This window comes from Neolamprologus brichardi, chromosome 8, assembly GCF_056152115.1.
Source record: "Neolamprologus brichardi isolate AB-2024 chromosome 8, ASM5615211v1, whole genome shotgun sequence".
In the NCBI taxonomy this organism is placed as follows: domain Eukaryota; kingdom Metazoa; phylum Chordata; class Actinopteri; order Cichliformes; family Cichlidae; genus Neolamprologus; species Neolamprologus brichardi.
In genome coordinates, this window is record NC_142111.1 from 22,722,501 (window position 1) to 22,742,706 (window position 20,206).

General features: G+C 38.5%; 1 protein-coding gene across 1 annotated transcript in view; it reads right to left on the bottom strand.

Moving 5' to 3' along the window:
* The window catches only part of myo1d (myosin 1D), a 135,884-nt gene that overhangs the window by 88,298 nt on the left and 27,380 nt on the right, over positions 1-20,206 (bottom strand). The window contains exons 7-11 of the mRNA XM_087844874.1: positions 19,851-19,967; positions 17,804-18,007; positions 17,301-17,446; positions 17,077-17,191; positions 16,745-16,915 (exon numbers count right to left, since the gene is read on the bottom strand). Of these exons, the coding sequence (XP_087701000.1) occupies positions 16,745-16,915; positions 17,077-17,191; positions 17,301-17,446; positions 17,804-18,007; positions 19,851-19,967 (753 nt within the window). The remainder of the gene's footprint in view (positions 1-16,744; positions 16,916-17,076; positions 17,192-17,300; positions 17,447-17,803; positions 18,008-19,850; positions 19,968-20,206) is intronic.

Consider the following 20,206-nt stretch of genomic DNA (forward strand, 5'->3'; position numbering starts at 1 on the left):
TTATGCTACACTAAGAACATCCTGACTTGCATAACAAATCAATTGTCTCATTTAACACACAGGAACAAAGAAAAGCCTCACACTTCCCAAAATATTTTAGATGCTGTTCTGAGCGTCCCTTTCCTGTTGCTACTTGCACAAGCGGGGAATTCTTTGAAAGCTTGGCATGGAACAGATTTGACTGTGCAGAGCTCAACCTCATCTAACACCTCTGAGATGAACTGGAACACCGGCTGTGAGCCAGGCCAGGCCTCATCACCTGTCAGTGCTGGACCTCACTGCTGCTCTTGTATCTGGACTGAAAAAAGACTACTCTATCAGATCAATCCCAGTGATCCTGGAATATCTGAAAGTCCCATAAAAATATTTATCTTTTTTTGGTTATTAGTGTGGATGCTGATTAAGCATCCACAGTATTGTTTTTCTACTTTTAATCTTCCGTACATTTGATTTGTATGCTATGTCCAGTTTCTTCAGAAAATGCATTTTCTAGTTATACATTTTTACTATACATTTTACTTATTATTTATACTATATGTACTATATAAATTATATTATATGGTCTAAATTCAATAAATACGTAAGTTCAGTTCATTCAGTAAGTACAACAAATTCTTCATGTTTCTCTCAAGTATAGGAGATAAACTGGAAAAATTAAACACACTTTTTAGGGGTTATTAGCATTAAACACACACCGAAACACAGAACAGACAGACAAACAGATGCTATATCAGACAGACAGCCTGCATCTGTGGGAAGCCATACTTCCCTTCGTCCATCCCAATCAGATACACTCCATCTCACACACACACACAAAAGCAGGATGCACACATGTAGACGAGACACAAATCTTGGCAGCGCTGTTGTTAGCACCTCCTCCGTGTCTGGGTTTCAGCCTAGCGTTAAGTTTGAGACTGCTGTAGTGCTGGTTGTGGTGCTGCGTGCATGTGTGTGTGCGTGCGCATCTACGGAGAAAGAAGCCACTTAAAAGAAAGAACAATGGTCAGAATAAAGGCACCCCAGAGACTCAGAAGAAATAGCCACAAGCAAGGGTAGATGCATAATTATTAGGTCAACTTAAATCGCTGCATTTATTCTCAGTGAGATTAGCACTAATATAATCTACAGTACTAACCAGTACTGTGCAGTACTGACTCATATTGTTTTCTACACTATGTTAACAACTTGTATTTTTTTGAAAGGTTGTATTTAAAAAGCACAAATATCTTACTATAATAATAGTAAAAGTAATAATAGTCAAATAATAATTTGAAATATATATATATCTCTCTCTCTATATATATATATATATATATATATATCTCTCTCTCTATATATATATATATATATATATATCTCTCTCTCTATATATATATATATATATCTCTATATATATATATATATATATATCTCTATATATATATATATATATCTCTATATATATATATATATATATATCTCTATATATATATATATATATATCTCTATATATCTCTATATATATATATCTCTATATATATATATATCTCTATATATATATATCTCTATATATATATATATCTCTATATATATATATATATATATATATATATATATATATATATATATATATATATATATATATATATATATATATATATATATATATATATATCTCAAATTATTCACCTGCCAATGGAATGTTATGTTCTCAGTTTGTTTCACATGTAACATTCAATGCACGCTGCCCGTTTAAAACTTAACAGTCACTAAAATTTGTATCCACAATGGAATTTCATTCGGGATGCCACTAAATTCCGAGCAATTTTTTTTTAAAGAACCACGTGTTTTTAAGGAAAGTTTAAATATTTTTCTTTATTTTACTTTCTTTATCGTCAAATTGAAAAACACGTCTATGACCCATCAGGTTATATAAGCCATCAGTAAAGATATTTTAAAAGTTAACAATTTTTAATGAGAGTGTCAGTGATGCGGTAGCACATTCAGCTCATGATCCATTAAAATTCAAAGATAAAATTAAAGAATAAACCTTGGTGTTGACCTAGAGTACAGTTTGGGTGAAGGCCTATTAAATGATCATTGTTTGCAAGTTTCACTAAAATTTGATCAAGAGGAGGAGTGATTGTTGTAAATTGTGGGCAGATGAATGACTCACCATGACATAGGTTCATCTCTAATCTTAGAAATCTAAAGACAGAAGCTGCTAAAATGTGAACAAGGCAAAAATGTAAGAATAACTAAAACAATAACTGCAGAGCAACTCACAGTTATTTCAGCTAATTTAAGTGGTAGGACATAGTGATTATGGCGAACAGCTTCACCTCATGAATGTAAATATGCAGAACAGCCTGTGTGCAGAACAGAGAAAAAGAAAAAGTACAAAACATTTGAAAAGACCACAAGAGAGTTCCCAAAGCCTAAGGTGTTCCTGGTCACCAAAATGCTTGCTTTATCTGATTTGCAGTTTAAAATTTGAATGTACGATGCCAGAAAAAAAAAAATTAATTTTCATATTCACAAAGAAACAAAGAAGCACGACCACTCTGGCCTTCGTTTCACCCTGTTCTGCTTAAAAATGAAATGCATGTTTAGCAGAAATTACTGCTGACAGCCAAAGCATTTAATTAAAAACAGAAAAGGACTTCAGGTACAGCCAAAAACATAAAACGAAACTGAGGAAGAAGAAAGAATGATCGGGCAATATGAAAATGGAAACAAGATCGATAGAACAAAATATAATTTCATTTAACCTCAAAATAACGAGCATTAAAATCATCTTGATAAAAGGATAGAAGGCAGAAGAGATGAGGCAACGAGAGATGGGAGGATTTAAATACAGAGAGAAGAAGCAGAGCGAGAGCTGAGGTGAGAAGGCGAGAGACAGAGGGGGGAAAATGACAAGAACTGTGGGCCGAGCGCGTCAGGTACACAGTGTAGCATAAGCTGGTGTCAAAACGACAAAAAGCAGTGATAAGAAGCTTCCACACGTCATTTTCACTTTTTCCTTTTATTGCTGTCACATGTTTCAACATTTATTAGCAGAGAAAAGCGCCTTGAGGCGACTTTTGTTGTGATTTGGCGCTATATAAATAAAATTGAATTGAATTGAATAGAAAAGACGAGATGAAAACAGCCAGGACAGAGCTGACAGCAGAAACTGAAGCAGAGTTACTCATTCTTCTGCAGTATGTTCAGAACATACCTCAGGTCCACTCAAACAAGAAACACGATTTGGATAATCCCTCTGGTAGAGTTCAGACACTCGGAGAATAGTTCTTCATTAAAACCTCCAGAGTATGCATCCAACCGACAGTACGCACGGAGGCAGAATGGAAGATAAAAGTAGATGTTTCACGTTACACAGCTGACCTTATTCACATCAATATGGTCCTGGGCAGAGATGGGCAGTAACGCGTTACAAGTAATGTGTTACTGTAATCCGATTACTTTTTAAAGTAACGAGTAAAGTAAGGGATTACTATTGCAAAAACGGTAATTAGATTACCGTTACTTTCCCGTAGGAACGCTGCGTTACTGTGTTACTAAAACCGTGATTTTTTTGCAAGAATGTCTCATGACAGTGACGTAAGCGAGTGCGACGTTTGTGACAACAGCTGTGTGCAGATCAACAATGGATAATATATCGAGTGCGGGAGAGAGTATGAGCGTGCAGCGTTTAAAGCGTGGAAGTACTGACCTTACTTTGAGTTTGATTCCATAAAAAGTGACAAAAACATTAGTGTCCGTTGTACGTGGGAAGAAAACTTCTTTTTACAGCGAAAAAAACCCTAAACTTCCGAGCAAGCACCGAGTAGCTACGACGTAATGGGAAACTCACAGAGAAACTCGCGGATTCTTCCACTGACCGCTGCACACACCTGCACCAGGGTAAACCTCCGCCTACACCACTCCTGCTTTACAGGTGAAAATAGAGCAACAGGACCGCTAGTCTTTGACTTTATTTATTTTCTGCTGTGTTTTACTTGCATCTATTTGAAAGACTGAGTGTAAACACACAAAAAAATATTTTATGTGCTGGAATGTGCAGAAAATAGGTTTAAATATTAAACAAATTTCTTCAAATCAGAGAATGGTGCATATAATTACATTTTTGCTTGATGCATAAAGTTAAAAGATTAAAACTGATAAAACAAGTTTTAAAAAGAGACTTTTCCATTTGATTACATTTTGTATGATGGATTATGTAGAAAAAGTAGAATTGGGCTGAAAGATCTATCGCTTTATCACCTATTCAGGTTGTAAATCGTGTTTTTAAAAAGTAACTAAGTAACTAAGTAATTAATTACTTTTGAAAATAAGTAATCAGTAAAGTAACGGGATTACTTTTTTGGGGAAGTAATCAGTAATTAGTTACTGATTACTTTTTTCAAGTAACTTGACCAACACTGGTCCTGGGTGTGAAACCCCTGGCTGACTGGGGCCTTTCTGTGTGTAAGCATGTTTTCATGAATCACAGATAATAGGTTCTGTCTCAGTACTCCAGTTTTCACCCACAGTCCAATGAGATGCAGGGGTAAGGGTAACTGGTGATTCTAAGGGCCAGATTTACTAAAAGGGACAAAATAGCGTGTGGGCGCAATAAATCTGGCACTAAATTAGCCAGAGTTATGAAATTAAGTGTGACTGGTTGTCTGTCTCTCTGTGGTAGCTCTGTCATAGACTGGTGGCTTGTTCTGTAAAAGCTGGGATGAGCTACAGCCTCCCCCTGAATTGGATAAGCAGAAGGATAGGTAGCTTTTTAAAAACATTTTTAACAGCAAAAAATTTATATGTTGCTTCTATGAAAATGATAGAATGACCAATCTGAGGGGAAAAAAAAGATATGTACCATCAATACTATAAGCTACGCTACATGTCTGCACTGTGGTATGAATTTTCTTTAACCTCCTGAGACCCAAACTCTTCCACGACATGCATTTTTAATTTCTCTTTGATATTTGAGCTGATTGGAACCCGACGAATGTAGAAACAAAGAATTACCAGTTTCTAAGAAAAATAAGAGCCACATATGAGGATATTTATTTAAAATTTCCATAGAACAGTAGCAGTATAATGTCCTCGTAAGTGGATATCAGGCCCTTGTAGAGCAAAATTGAGTATAACCCAAAATGTGATGTCCACATATGTGGACGTCAGGTCCTAGGAGGTTAAATGTTTAAAATTTTACTTAAAAATGATTCAATTGAAGTACAAAAATTACATTTACCCTAAAATACAAAGTTAATGTTGATCATCTTGTCATTAGTCCAATAACTAATCTAATAACTGGATCGTCTGCAGGTTGTGCAAATCGCTGCAGCTAGACTTTTGACAAAATCCTCCAAGTACTCACATGTGACACCGTTGTTATCTCAGTTACACTGGCTTCCTGTTAAATTTAGAGTCAATTTTAAGATCCTGGTCTTGACCTACAGGGCTGTGCACGGACTGGCACCAGCCTATATCTTTGATCTGCTACAGCCCGAGCAGGTCTTTGAGGTCATCTGATCAGGGCTTACTTGGCTCAGTAGCGGTTTTTAAAAAACCAACTCAAAACTCACCTTTTTAAAACTGCTTTTGGTTCATTTTTTGCCTGTTTTATTTTCTCTTTTTAAATCTTTTTATGACTTGTAATCTTATGTGCAGCACTTTGTGATTCTGTCTTGAAAGGTGCTATATAAATAAAAAATTATTTTATTTATTTATTTATTTATTTAACTAAAGCAGTTAAGGTCCAACTATTGTTTAATGTAACAGCCAATACTAAATGTCAGAAACATGGCTACTGGTTTTGACATTGGCTGTTACATTAGACACATCGGCCATGTTTCTGTACAGACGAGTTCAGTGGATCAAACCAAATCTTTTTGAACAGATTTTATTGTTAAACTGTCAATAAAGGTGACCTCCACCTTAATGTGAAATGCCCCGCTTTCTGCCAGCTTTTTGCCTTCCATCACCTCCTGCAATCACTTTTCCTGCAGTCCTGTTTGCCACCTGTGCCCTCCTGCTCTCTAGCCTCTGGCCTGGAGAGCCATCTATGATGGCACAAGCCAGACCTCCCAATGAGAAGCATCTGACTATATCCAAGCCTGTCAAGAACTCACACTAGGCACCGCAGTCGACAATGCAGGTGGCAGATGAGGAGATGGATTTTACGTTTCATGCCTAGTGCACTGAGTGGCAGCTGTCAGAACATTAAAACCCAGCATATCAAACTACATGCTAATCCAGACACCAACAGACAGAGTACAAACCCTGAAACAACCATCAGACTGTCCTGGTGCTGAACTGCTTTACGCCACCGATTCTCCTCTCAGAGGCATCAGTTAGCTGCCTGTGTCCATCCTGACTGCTACAGCTGACCTTGTGCATCCCTGGGACTAATGACCAGCATCTCCGTGATTAGCATCACCAACACATGGCCCATAAAAGCTTTACCACTTAGTACACCATGCGCACTCATACATGTAGCAGAAGGCAGAGGACACACATACACAAGCATATACTCATGTACATCCCATTAGTATGCTGCACCATAGCATGCCACATGCTGCAATGCTGTGATCTATGTGAAAGGTAAAAAAAGAAAACAGTGAAAGCAGATGGGAAAAAATTGAAATATATAAAGTGAAACAATGAAAGATTTAAAAGCTAATAAAAAAATGGAAAAACTGATATTTTACTGCAAAATGCTACCAAACATGTGGTTGATTTAGCAAATTATAGATTAGAAAATGAAGCTGATGTAATTCTATTTAATAAATCCAGTATAACAATAATACTTTAAGACTTCTCAAAAATGTCTGTTTTCAGCAGCCCAAATCACAGTTCCTGTTGAAAATCTTTACACCTGCAATACCAGATTTTTTTTGGGCCACTTGGGAGCTACAAACAAAATCAGACAAAAATCCAGCAGATACGGAGCAAACGAGGTATTCGCTCTCCTTTCAGGTCTTCTCCTGAGGGGAATCTATCAAATTCTGCTCTGTGTTGAACAACTAACTCTGTGTGCTTGTAAATAGTTGGGTAGTAGCACACATTAAATTACAAAAACAGCTGCCTGAGCAGTAAAACTAAACCAAAACAGTAAAGCTTCAGCCGGGACAAAGAAAGCAACGAGAGAAGAGACACTGATGAAAGCAAACCCACTAGTGCATTATGGAAGTCTAACTCTTACTGCCTTTGGTGCATTTCAGTGTGTATTTGCAGAATGGTGTATATGTACATGAGATAGACACAAAATAAATTATAGTAAAGGAAGCATTGGATTTTAATCTATATTTGGACATCTACTAAAGAGCAATAACTGACCAACCAATAATGGTTCACCTGCAAGCCCACTTTTTTTAGTGGTCTTGAAGTCAATCAGCTGTTTTTTCTGAAAGGATGTTCAGGCAATTTCTAATCCGGCTGGTTTGGCTGCAGCTAGTAAGAGCAGTCCTTATTCTTCTCTTAAAATCTGCTGCAGGCTGCAGGGTCTAATTAGAACCTCCAGCATGTTTGGGTGCTGCTAAGCTGAGCTCATCATCAGCTATCATCTGCAGATCCAGTCCAAGACAATGAAGTCAGGAGTCCCACTAAGAGAGACTTACTGGAGCAGCTGACTATAGAAGTTATTTATTTAAAATGTTACGGCCAAATAGAATATCTGTGTTACGAGGGAAGAAACTTATAAAGATAATCCATCCACCCAATTGTTAGCAAAAATGTTAAGGTTATACACACGCAAGCCCGGATACAACGCCCTTACAAACAATAATCAGATCAGTGGTAAACACTGAGACATAACACAATAAGCTACCACAGATTTGACATCTAATTCAATAGCTGGTCTATACTTTTAAGATCTCTACTGTTTGTGGTTTTCCGTTTTGTAATCAGGGTCATTCCCAATAACTTGCAGTAAAAACTGAAAAGGCCAATCACTGTCTACAACTTTACAGCAAGTGTTTAAATTGTTGTGTAACTGTGAGCCTACAAACATACCGTGCAGACTAAAATAGAAAAGAAATATTTAAACAATAAGGCTTTCAGATTTCAGTGTTTGTGGTGCAAGAAGACAAAAAATCAAGTAAAAAGGCGACGAGGCGTGTAGATAGCTACACAGTTTGTTAGCAATGAGTCATTACATTTATGAAACTAGTTAGATTTCAGTGTGATTAAAGTGTTGAGTCGAGCACACACAGGCTGATACAAAAACCGGAGATTTTATGGCGCCAAAAGCAAAGATCTGACTGATGTATCACTCGCATCAGATTCAAGCGCTTCCCTTTAGGTGAGAACTCTCTGTAAACAAGCCCGCAGCTCCCATGCATCAAAACTGCCTGATTAATTCATAACAAGGCTGAGAAGCCTGGAAGCAAATGAAAAGAAATTCAGATCAGCAGACTCCAACGCAACATGACATATGTAGACCTGAAAGAACGGTTTAGGAATGCTCTCTCTTCTTACTTTGACAACGGCGTGCCAAATTTAATGTCCACATGTAGTATGTAGCGAATGAACGAACACTGCAGAGCGTATGTATTCGTGCGTCACATTTTGTGAGCTGAAAGTCAGACGACAGCGTAGCATCATCCAGTCCTGGAAGCAGAGTGAGAACATTACGGTAGATCGTGTTACGTGAACATTTCCTGGAATTGATCTCCGACTCAATCTCTTGGTCTGCATGTCTCATTTCCATCTCATCAGCTTTTGAGGCTCTCGTGCGACTACTGCACACTGAAGCAGAAATGGTTTACATTTCGTATACACTCAGCAAGCAGTTTATTAGTCAAATAACCAGTGAAAGCTAATGGATTTTTATACAGCAATGAACCTTCCTTCATGATGCATTAGTTCAAACTGCTTTATTTAATTTTACACTATTGTGCTTTTGTTATTTAGGATCATTATGAAGTCATTCTAATGAATTACACTGAGTTATACCTACAAGTCTTTCTGTTATTTTGTCTGACAGTAACCTGAATAACTAAAGCATCTTCAGTGTTGGTCAAGTTACTTGAAAAAAGTAATCAGTAACTAATTACTGATTACTTCCCCAAAAAAGTAATCCCATTACTTTACTAATTACTTATTTTCAAAAGTAATTAATTACTTAGTTACTTTTTAAAAACACGATTTACAACCTGAATAGGTGATAAAGCGATAGATCTTTCAGCCCAATTCTACTTTTTCTACATAATCCATCATACAAAATGTAATCAAATGGAAAAGTCTCTTTTTTTTAAAAACTTGTTTTATCAGTTTTAATCTTTTAACTTTATGCATCAAGCAAAAATTAAATTATATGCAACATTCTCTGACTTGAAGAAATTAGTTTAACATTTAAACCTATTTTCTGCACATTCCAGCACATAAAAGAAAAATATTTTTTGTGTTTACACTCACTCTTTTAAATAGATGCAAGTACAACACAGCAGAAAATAAATAAAGTCAAAGACTAGTGGTCCTTTTGCTCTATTTTCACCTGTAAAGCAAGAGTGGGGTAGGCGGAGGTTTGCCCTGGTGCAGGTGTGCCGCAGTGGTCAGTGGAAGAATCTGCGGGTTTCTCTGTGAGTTTCCCATTACGTCGTTGCGCACACGGTGCTTGCTTGGAAGTTTAGGGGTTTTTTGCTGTAAAAAGAAGTTTTCTTCCCACGCACAGCGGACACTAATGTTTTTGTCACTTTTTATGGAATCAAACTCAAAGTAAGGTCAGTACTTCCACGCTTTAAACGCTGCACGCTCATACTCTCTCCCGCACTCGATATATGATCCATTGTTGATCTGCACACAGCTGTTGTCACAAACGTCACACTTGTTTACGTCACTGTCATGAGACATTCTCGCAAAAAAAAAATCAAAAAAAATCACGGTTTTAAAACGCAGTGTTCCTACAGGAAAGTAACGGTAATCTAATTACCGTTTTTGCGATAGTAATCCCTTACTTTACTCGTTACTTTAAAAAAGTAATCAGATTACAGTAACACGTTACTGCCCATCTCTGAGCATCTTCATGCATAATCCAGGTATGTATAGTTGGAAATGAAGCTGCATCACTGGTGTTTATTGATGACATGGCCCAAAATAAATATCTATACTGTCTATACTGAGAAATGCCAAATTGATAGGTGTGAGCTTTCATAGTCGTATCAAAGACAGACCAGAAAAGAGAGCTTAGAGCTGCTAAAGCCAACCAAATGGTTCTCAAATGGCTCACTCTTCTGACCTCAGCCCAGTTGAGCATGGCTTTCACTTACTGAAGACAACACTTAAGGCCCAAACAACCACACACAAGCAGCACTAAGCAATGCCTGACAACACATCTCAGTGGAATGAAATCCAGCATCTGCTGATGTCTGTGGGTTCATTGATAGCAAAGCTTCAGCGTTTAAAGTAATACAAATAAGCTTAAACTCAAAATCACTGTATGGAGGTTTACTTACTTTTGAACATGGCCTTGAATTAAAGCTGAAAGCCCACACTTTAACTGCATGATGAGTGCAGTTTAAATAAGTTCAAATCCCTTGTGGTGTTGCATTTATATAACACAAATACATTCATATCCTTCTCATGGAAAACAGAGTTGCTCAGTTGACCTTGGACCTGGCTTTTCTTTATAAAGCAACAGATGACATCTTCATTTTTAATAGAGGCAAACACAATCGCTTATTTTTACACATCCGGTAACTACTCACAAATATTATTCTTGAGTTTTTTCTCAAGCCGCTAAATAACTATAAAGATCACAGACATACTTAGCCAATGAGGTGTTGTTCATTGATTTGCAGCACACTGGCCATCACCGTCTGGACCTTTGGTTCATTTAGAGCTACCATATTTAGATCATTTAGGGCTCCACCCTAAACGATTGGCTAAGGCTAGCAACAGGCTTTACTGCCTGTCACATTACATATCAGATGATTATATTGAAATAATACGAAACACATCTTGTAGGGCCAGCCTCAAGTGGTCATTAAAGGAACTGCAGTCTTGGTGCTGGTTTCATTTTTCAACTCTGGAAGCTGCAGCTTGGTTGAAAGCAATGTTCTCTCTCTTTTGCACAACCTTTAAGCCATTTTGATAATTATCTGGTTCTTTTGTTACTCAGATGTCTGATTTTCCTTGTCTTTTATCGATGGGTAGGTTATCTAGTGTTATTACTTTGTTGGAAACATCTATGTGCTCATGGAATCTATTTTGATGGGAGAGGGAAAGAATACAATAATACCTAGCTCTTGTTTTCATAAAACTGTGCTTCACCCCTTTCATTTCTCTCGCGGAATGTGCACATCTCACTTCCCCTCACATAACAACTCCCAGTCTCTCACATTGCACCTCACTTTCCCTTTCCTCTTCTCTCTGTCTCCCTACATCTTCACACTTTCATCCTGCCAACTTGAGGAGCTCTGAGCTATGAGGTGAGAGTGCTTTTGTTAGTCTTTCAAGGCTGCAGAGCTCGTGTTCTCCTTGAATGCTCAAAGCCTTGAACATTTTAAAACTTTTCCAAGAACTAATTTGCATATGAATGTAGGTTAGGGTGTCTGTTACGAGGTCACAGTAATATACAGTTTCTCTCTTGCTGGCTCTTTTTTTCAGTGACCCTGTGTCAGCAATGACAGCAGTATTTAACTTCTAAAATGTTTCCTTTTTTATGACCAAGAAATTCCAAATCTATTCCATACCTGATGGATAACACAGACATACTAACAAAATTCTCATGGGTTAGTTTTGGGTTAGTTTTTTTTTTTTTTTTTTTTTACTTTATAAGAGTTTCTGAAAAAAATAAATAAATAAAAATCGATCAATCAATCAATCAATAAGGAGTAAAATGTACAGCAGTTTGCATATCACAGCTCCTTAACTGCCAAGACAACACGTGACCAAAGACTGTGAGCAAATTTGTCAGCATTTTTCAATAATACAGGTATTTAACACTTTAGGTTTAAGTTTGTGTATCCAGCCACCCACCAGCTCCAACATCAGTCAGTACCAAACTAGACATGAAGCCTCCACTTCAATTAAAACTTAGGTTACTGAGTGTCATCATATTAAAGTGGAATTCTAAAATAAATTCTAAACTAAAGCTAAATAATTTGATATGCAGTAAATACATCTATCTCTATTTGTTTATATCTAATGATTTTCAGTAACACAGATCTATTGAGGCAAGTAGAGTGCGTTCTAAACACAAGATAAAGCTTTGGCTAATAAACAAAACAAAAAAAGCATATCTATACATAGCCATAAATTAATTTTTCATTTGTCAAACACCAAACAAACAGTTCCATAAATAGAATATATCTATAGTTATAGATAAAAAATAATTTAAAACTAAGATGCATAGGCATGATGACGGTGACAGCCTTGGCAACCCTAGACTCTAACACAGTCTATGTTATTTAAATAATCCATAGAGCGGCCAAATAGGACAAACATTCAGTGTAACAGTTATAAAATTCTTGTGTAAAGATCAGGTTCATGCAACATTACTCTGATGTCTGCACTGCATAAATAAACAAATAACAGAGAAAAACATTCAGAACTTGAGTCTAAGGAGCTTGGAAAGAAAAGCATCTGGAGCGTCCAAGCTGCTTAGACTACGATGACCTGGATGACTGAGAACCTTTACAGACATTCAGAACAGGACACATCAGGCCAACACCAGAATGATGATCTGCGTTTTTCATCCTTCATATGGCAAAGTGGCATTTTTTTTCTTGATGTGCATGTTTTCCTTTTCCAAGTCTCCTATTTTAGTAGTAGTAGTGCTACATTGACATAAAACAGACTCAATAAGAACACAGGTCTGCAAGACGTACATAATTTGTAAACAATTCTAACAAGTGAGGAATAACCGATTAAAAAGAAGCTACATTCTGCAGATATCATGCATGTAGCTTTCTCCTTCTTTTAGATCACAAACTTCACCTGGCTGTCACAAAAAGCAAATAAGACTGAATGCAGTGACATGTCCTGTCTGTCTCTTTGCTGCTGTTTCATTCAGTACTGGGGAAAGCACTGCGAGCCCCCAGGCAAAAAAACTAAAAATATATACAGTATGACAACAGACTGGATCAGACAGACTTGAAGCTTTAAATATGTTATAAACAAAAATCACTTGTTTACACGTCATTATTGTTGTTCTTTTGCTGTTTTTCTATAGGGTACTAGGGGTGCAGCGATACAAAAAATTCACGGTTCGGTTTGATACTTTGGTGTCACGGTTTGATATTTTTTCGATAAAAAAAATGTTCATGCCTTTTTAATTTGTCATTTATTAAAATTATAAATATATATTTTAACTCAAAAGTACAGTTTTTAAATTTAATGTTGCTGAAACAACGAAGTAAAAAAAAAAAAATCTATCTGATCGAGAAATCCCTCATCTTTGGAAAAGAGAGTTTATTACAGAGAAATGACTCTTTCCAAAATAAAAGCTATACTATACGCTTCTTCTGGGCTATATTCTCAGCAGCATATTAAACATATCAGGTCCCATAAGGAGAATCATGTGCTAACGGCTGTCTAAATGACTTGGCTAAAGTTTGTAGCATGCGTGCTTGTTGTTTTTGTCTGCTTCCACTTGTCTTTGCACTAGGATGATGTCGGAGTAAATGTGCAGTCATATTCGTTGTGTTCCCACTAGTGCTGTCAGCGTTAATCTCGTTGAAATGACGTTAACGCCACAACACGGCAAATCTCCGTTAACGAGCTACCGCGGATAGCCCGTGCCTGGGGCTGGACGGCCAACAGTTAACGAGCTAACTGCGCTAACGCACTAGTTCCCACCAATGTAATTGAGCATTGCTGGCACATCCAACATACTGTTTTACTTTTGTCCATGACGCGCTTACCTTCAGGGTCATACGTCACATGAAAACCAAAATAGTTCCAAACGCCAGATCTGAATGAGGGTGGGGGAGGTTTAATTTGCCATGTTACAAGGAGAGCTTAACTTCTGTCTTGCTAGCTTGCCCTGCACTCAGTGAATCTGCGTTCGACTACTCCGCCTAGGCTGCACTGTCGAGCGCAGATCCACTGAGCGCTCAACACAGACAGCATCGTCAGAAGGAAAGTTGATAAAATAAATTAAAAAATTTGTATTGTTCGACACATATGCCTACCGAACCAAAAGCACTGTATCGAACGGTTCAATATCGACACGAGTATCGTTGCACCCCTATAGGGTACATCAAACTTTAACTGAGGACAGGTTAAAAGCTGTAGAAATACACTTGAGGGTGCTGCTTACTTTTAGATTGTGAAGGGGTATATATAACAGCAGTGTTTTTACTTATATGTTAAAAATACTGGCGGCTGCTGGTGTTACCGCTCAGCCTCCCAGTACATATAGCTATGGTACCAATTTGAAAATACCACATTGTTTTGTTTTCAAGTTATTGCATTCACAAGATTTCAAAAAACATGACCTCTGATCTTGAGGTCAAGGTGAGTGAGTGATTTGAACTTCTCTGAGATTTTTTGTAGGTACACCTACAGTATGAATTTCAAAATCTATTTTGCCTCGTTCTCGAGTTACCGCGTTCACGCTGCCACAATACCCCATCAGCCTTTTACAGCTAAGAGGTAAAAAGGAGAAGACACTAGCTACACTTCAGTTCATCCACTTTCATGCTCTTGCAATAAGCAGCACATTTGATTTAACTGCTGTTTTTTTTTTTTGTTTCAGATCATTCAAAGATCATCTTCTCTGCATTCAATGTTATTTGGAAAGCTCATCTCTTGTGGGGTCTGGACAAATTAACTTTTGAAAAAATGTTCATCTAAATGGTAATACGCACCGTTTATTCCCCCCAAAATGCCCCAGAGATCGACTAAAGGCCCCTACAATTCACTCATTATGGCAATACTGCCTGGCAACATTAACAGCCTCCACACTGTACAGTAGTCCAGACACTGCAGGAGGAAAGTCTCTGGATAATATTTATTCATGCCAATATTGGTTCCAGGAAGTAACAGCTGGATCACTTTACATTCATCCACCACTTCACATGCCTTTCAAAGTCAGAAGTCTGCTACCAGCAGTAGGAGGAGGTCGGAGTGTAGCAGAAGAGTGATGGCGAGGGGAATACTGACTCCAAGATGATAAGAGGGTAAGAGGAATACGCCCCACAGTACAATCTTTACCTGATCTTGACTCATCCTGGCTTTATTCACAGTTTCTATGCCACAGTGCACTTCATTCACTTTGAACTATAACAGCAACTGCAGGGTTCACTATTCTTTCTTCACATCACATGGGACTATGCAGCCTTTCAACAGTTTTGACACAGTGACTTACTTTGTAGCCTGTTGCTTTAAGTATTTTGATCCACAGTATGCCGCCCAAAAATATACAGAGATGTTTACCTACCACCTGTCATCATTCATTTTCACTGTATCACCCTCTCCCTCCTCTCTCCTTTTCTTCCTCTCTTTTTCTCTGCATGGCTCCCCTCATGCATTTGTAAATACGCATTCTCCACTACTTATACCAGCACAGCAAAGCACCAGCTCCACAAACTCTCATTGGCTGCCAGTGACATCACTTGTGCAAAGTGTTGAGTCAGACTCCAAGAAGCTCTTTCACTGACAGCTGATGCCCCCTTGTGTCCACACAGAAAACTGCAGCCCTAAAAATAAAAACACCTTGTGGATTTGAACACTAATCATCAGCTGCTCCAGACAACCTTTTACATGTTAAACAGCACTAGAAAAAGCTACATACACGCAAACCAGATCTATGACAACAAGTCACCTTAACCTCATTGTAAGCCATCTGATCTCCCGGAGAAAGCAAAGGATGTTTGCAAATTAAATTGGCTTATGTTTAGTCTAATGGTCTGCACAGACCATTAGAGTGAATTACACTGTAAGCCTGGCTGATTATTAAAGCTAACGGGATCATGTTCAGTCTCTTTCCCCAAGCACTAATCGCTACTGCACAGTGTAATCTGCCCTCTGCTGTTCTCAGGTTACTATAGCCACACAATGCCTCATTACAAGCAAACAGCCTTGATTTTTTTACATCAAAGTTTGCTGAAAAGCGTCTAGTTTTAGATGTAGGGGATAGCAGGAAATTATGAAAAAATATTTGATTAAACTCCATCCATCCATTCACTTCCGCTTATCCTTTTCAGGGTCGCGGGGGGCGCTGGAGCCTATCCCAGCTGTCATAGGGCGAGAGGCGGGGTACACCCTGGACAGGTCGCCAGTCTGTCGCAGGGCCAACACACAGAGACAGACAACCATTCGCACTCACTTTCAGTGACAATTTGGATTATCCAATTAACCTATCCCCACAAGCTGCATGTCTTTGGACGGTGGGAGGAAGCCGGAGTACCCGGAGGGAACCCACGCAAACACGGGGAGAACATGCAAACTCCACACAGAAAGATGATGGCCTGATGTTGGAATTGAACTCAGGACCTTCTTGCTGTGCGGCAACAGTGCTAACCACCGTGTCACCGTGCTGCCGATTTGATTAAACTATGCTGCAGAAATATTCCCTGTACATATTGCTCTGGATTGAGATGAAGATTACAGCCATCGTGTGTTTTTAGATTGATTAATGTGCTATTTTGTTTAATATTTGTCCATAAAATGTCAGAAAGTTGCTGAAATCACAGTCTAAAACATAATTGGGTTACTGAAAGCCAGACAGCAATCAGACTTCTGACCCATTTAAAGGAGAAGAAGCTGCTGAGTTCAAAAAAAGAAGATAGAGACAGCACAGCGCGCAATTCATTTTCCCTACCTTGCGGCTGGTGTAGTGGGCATGCTTGGCCAGCTTCGTATTGAGTCCTTGCAGAAAAACCTCATCAGTGACTTTGCCCACATTCATACAGGCTTCATCCAGCACAGCAAAGATGCCCTTATGCTGCTGTTCCACCAGGTCAACAATGATCTGGTTATTGAAGTAATCAATCTAATAAAGGAAGCAAAGGAGTAAAAGTAACCATGACGAAACGAAAATATACAAGCAGGCAAATTAAATACCATATGATGATGTATGAAAGGATCTTAAATGAAAACTACTTGATAAAACGTGTTAATGATCACTGAAAAGTTAGAGTATTTTCTTCTTACGTGTTTCCAGGGGATGCCTTCCCTCTGATACTCCTCCTGTTCCTGCTTTAGCACCAGCTGGATGAAGAGCTGCTGCAGCTTTTCGTTACAGTAGTTGATGCAGAACTGTTCAAAGCTGCAGCATAAAGAATAGTAACATTAAATGCAATGTGTTTTACAACAAGATACAAAGACAATTTTCCTTTTTTTAAATATTTTATTTAATTATTCTTTCTTATACAGACCTGTTGTTCTGGAAAATCTCAAATCCATAGATGTCCAGAACCCCGATGACAGTGTTTTTCCCGTGGATTTTGGCGTCATAGTTCCTCACCTCAATGATGTCATTAATGCGACTCACAATCCAGCAGAACAAGCGCTCATACATGGCCTGTGGACGACAAAATCGCAGCGTGAATTGTTTGTTTTGGACTCCTTGGCAGCTTGCTGGTGAGCAAGTGCCTTGCTCATGGGCACAAGATCACCCAGTGTGCAATTAACAGTTAGAGAAGTTAAATGTCAAAATATATGAGTCACAACCCACAGTGCTGGTCCTACAATTGCCCACATACATTACATGCTCCACAGTCTCCAGCCTCTGTCTCGAGTCATAACACTGTGACTCATGCAAGTGTGAATCAGTGTGAACAGCAGTAGAAATATCACCAAGCACTGAGCAAAATATCACAGCCCTACAGGTGCTGGCCCACAGGCCACTGTGAACATATCGAGTATTCACAGCAATAACCTTGGCTAGCGCGTCCCGCCCGTAGTTGGCCTCTTGTGTCGTGTGCTGTTTTTCAATGACATCCCGTCCCGTGGCTACCGTGCGATAAAGCAACGCCTTCTCCACGTTTTCCTCCTTGGTGGACAGCAGCTCCCTGATCACAGACACCAGCTTTGTGCTCTCTATCAGGGTCACATCACCGTCCACTCCAAATGTCAAATTTCCCTAAAATATAGAACAAAGACAATGGCTTAGTATTTATGGCATGAAATACTAAGCTAAAACTTTATGAGGAACATATTCTGCTTAACGCAACTAAACTTTAATAACGTTGTGGTGCTCGTCTTTTAACGACCACTAAACTGATGTAATTTTCAGGAATTTGCTTTGAATAAACAGACAGAAAAATCATAAAACAAAGCATAAACAACATTTTAAAAGTCACAACCCACAGTGCTGGTCCTACAATTGCCCACATACATTACATCCTCCACATTTAAAAGTGTAAATATGATCTGATTATGTGACAAACACTATATACAGTAACAAAAATAAATAAAAATTCTCATTCACCCCGCACAAATCAGCCACATCAACAAAACCACTGTCAGGTGCACTGAATAACTCATCGTCTCGTTCCTTATCAATCTTCAGGGGAATTCTTGGCTCCGTGTATTCACATACCACCCACTTGAACACTGATGTAGCCTTAAGGAACCTCTCCCTGACTGGACTGGCCTCCCACAGCAGTACAATGCACCCCTCTACACTAGAGATTTTATTTAGGAACACCATAAAGGTCCCAAGTCTTGACAACCTCCTACCAACCCCAGAGGCCAATATTAGGTGGGTCGCTTTAGTATTGGGGCTGGGCATTTAATAATTCTTCTGATTTATCCCAAGTAATATAGTAATAATAAAAGTAATAAGAGTTTGTACTAGAGCAGGGCGATATGACCAAAAATATTTATCACGATATACATTTGAAAATTTGCGATAACAATATAACTGACGATATAATTGACACGAGACAAAATACTTTACAACTCCACAACTTTATTAGTGCAAAAAAAAAAACATCAATGTATTTTCACTTAAACAAGCAGCTGTTTTTTATGTGCATTAAAGTTATATAAAAATGTAACAGTGCAAATTCCTCGCTGACAGTTTAACCAAAAGGCATTTCCAGTGGAAATTGGCCGACATATCCTCAGCATAACCATGTATAATATCCACAAAACTTAAAAAGAGGTTATACACACACAATACGGTAATATTATGTTGAAGCACAGTACGTATCACTCCGCGAGGCGCCTGCCTGTGATAGCCGTAATGCTCCGAAAATCCATCAAGCAGTGCGGGTTCGTAGCTTAGCAAAGTCGTACTAAAACATTTGACAGATTTTCGAGCGCCGTGTACATAAAATCGTTTCGAGGTCAGTAAACACAACCAGAATTCATACATAAGGCACACGGGATTATAAGGGGCACTGTCGACTTTCAGAAAAATCAAAGGATTGATTTTAAGTGTGCCGTATTTTCCAAAAAACACGGTAATAACGACGATCCGCTAACATGCTCTACCAAAAATAGTGCTTTGTTGTGTACCTGACGGATGAAAGCTAAACCAGTTCCACACCACTGAAGTTGCAGCATTTTAACAAACCAGTTCTGGTTCATCCGTTTCATTTAACGATCCACTTTCGCTCTTCTCATTCTGCGTCGCCGCCATGTGCGTATGTAAACAAAGGCACTGCGCATGCGCGTTTTACCCATATTTTATCGCGATATTTCATTTTCCTATCGTTGCCCAACATTACACCGGTATTACTGTGAACGGTATAATATAGCCCAGCCCTAGTTTGTACTCTGGGACATCTAAGGAGCTTGGAAAGAAAAGCGAGTGGACTTCTTTAAGTTTCTTGAAGACGCTTCACCTCTCATCCAAGAGGCTTCTTCAGTTCTAAGAGAAGTTTCCATGACCTGGATGACTGAGAACCTTCACAGACATACACTGGGACACAGCTGGCAAAAGAACTAAGCAGAGTTGTCGTATTACTGGGCATTACCAGATGCAGGATGGTTGCCAGGATCTTGTAAACAGTCTGAATCTCATCCCCTGTGAAACCGATCACTTTCATGGCATCAGCTACAGCTTTGAAATCAGCACCATCGTTGATGCAAGACTGGAGAGAAGAAGAAGAGACACTGGAAGCAGATCAAAACAACTAACTGGAAGGAAACAGGAAACAATCAGCAAAGCCGGAGTAACATCTTTTTAACATTTATCCCCCTTAATGCTTCAATGGAACAAATACAGATGTTAGTATACAATGTTACAGTTTGCAATGTTTTTCTGTTTAGTCTTTGTGCTTTCTCCTTTCTCTTCTCTTATCGAGTCAGGATATCACGTGTTAATTAAATA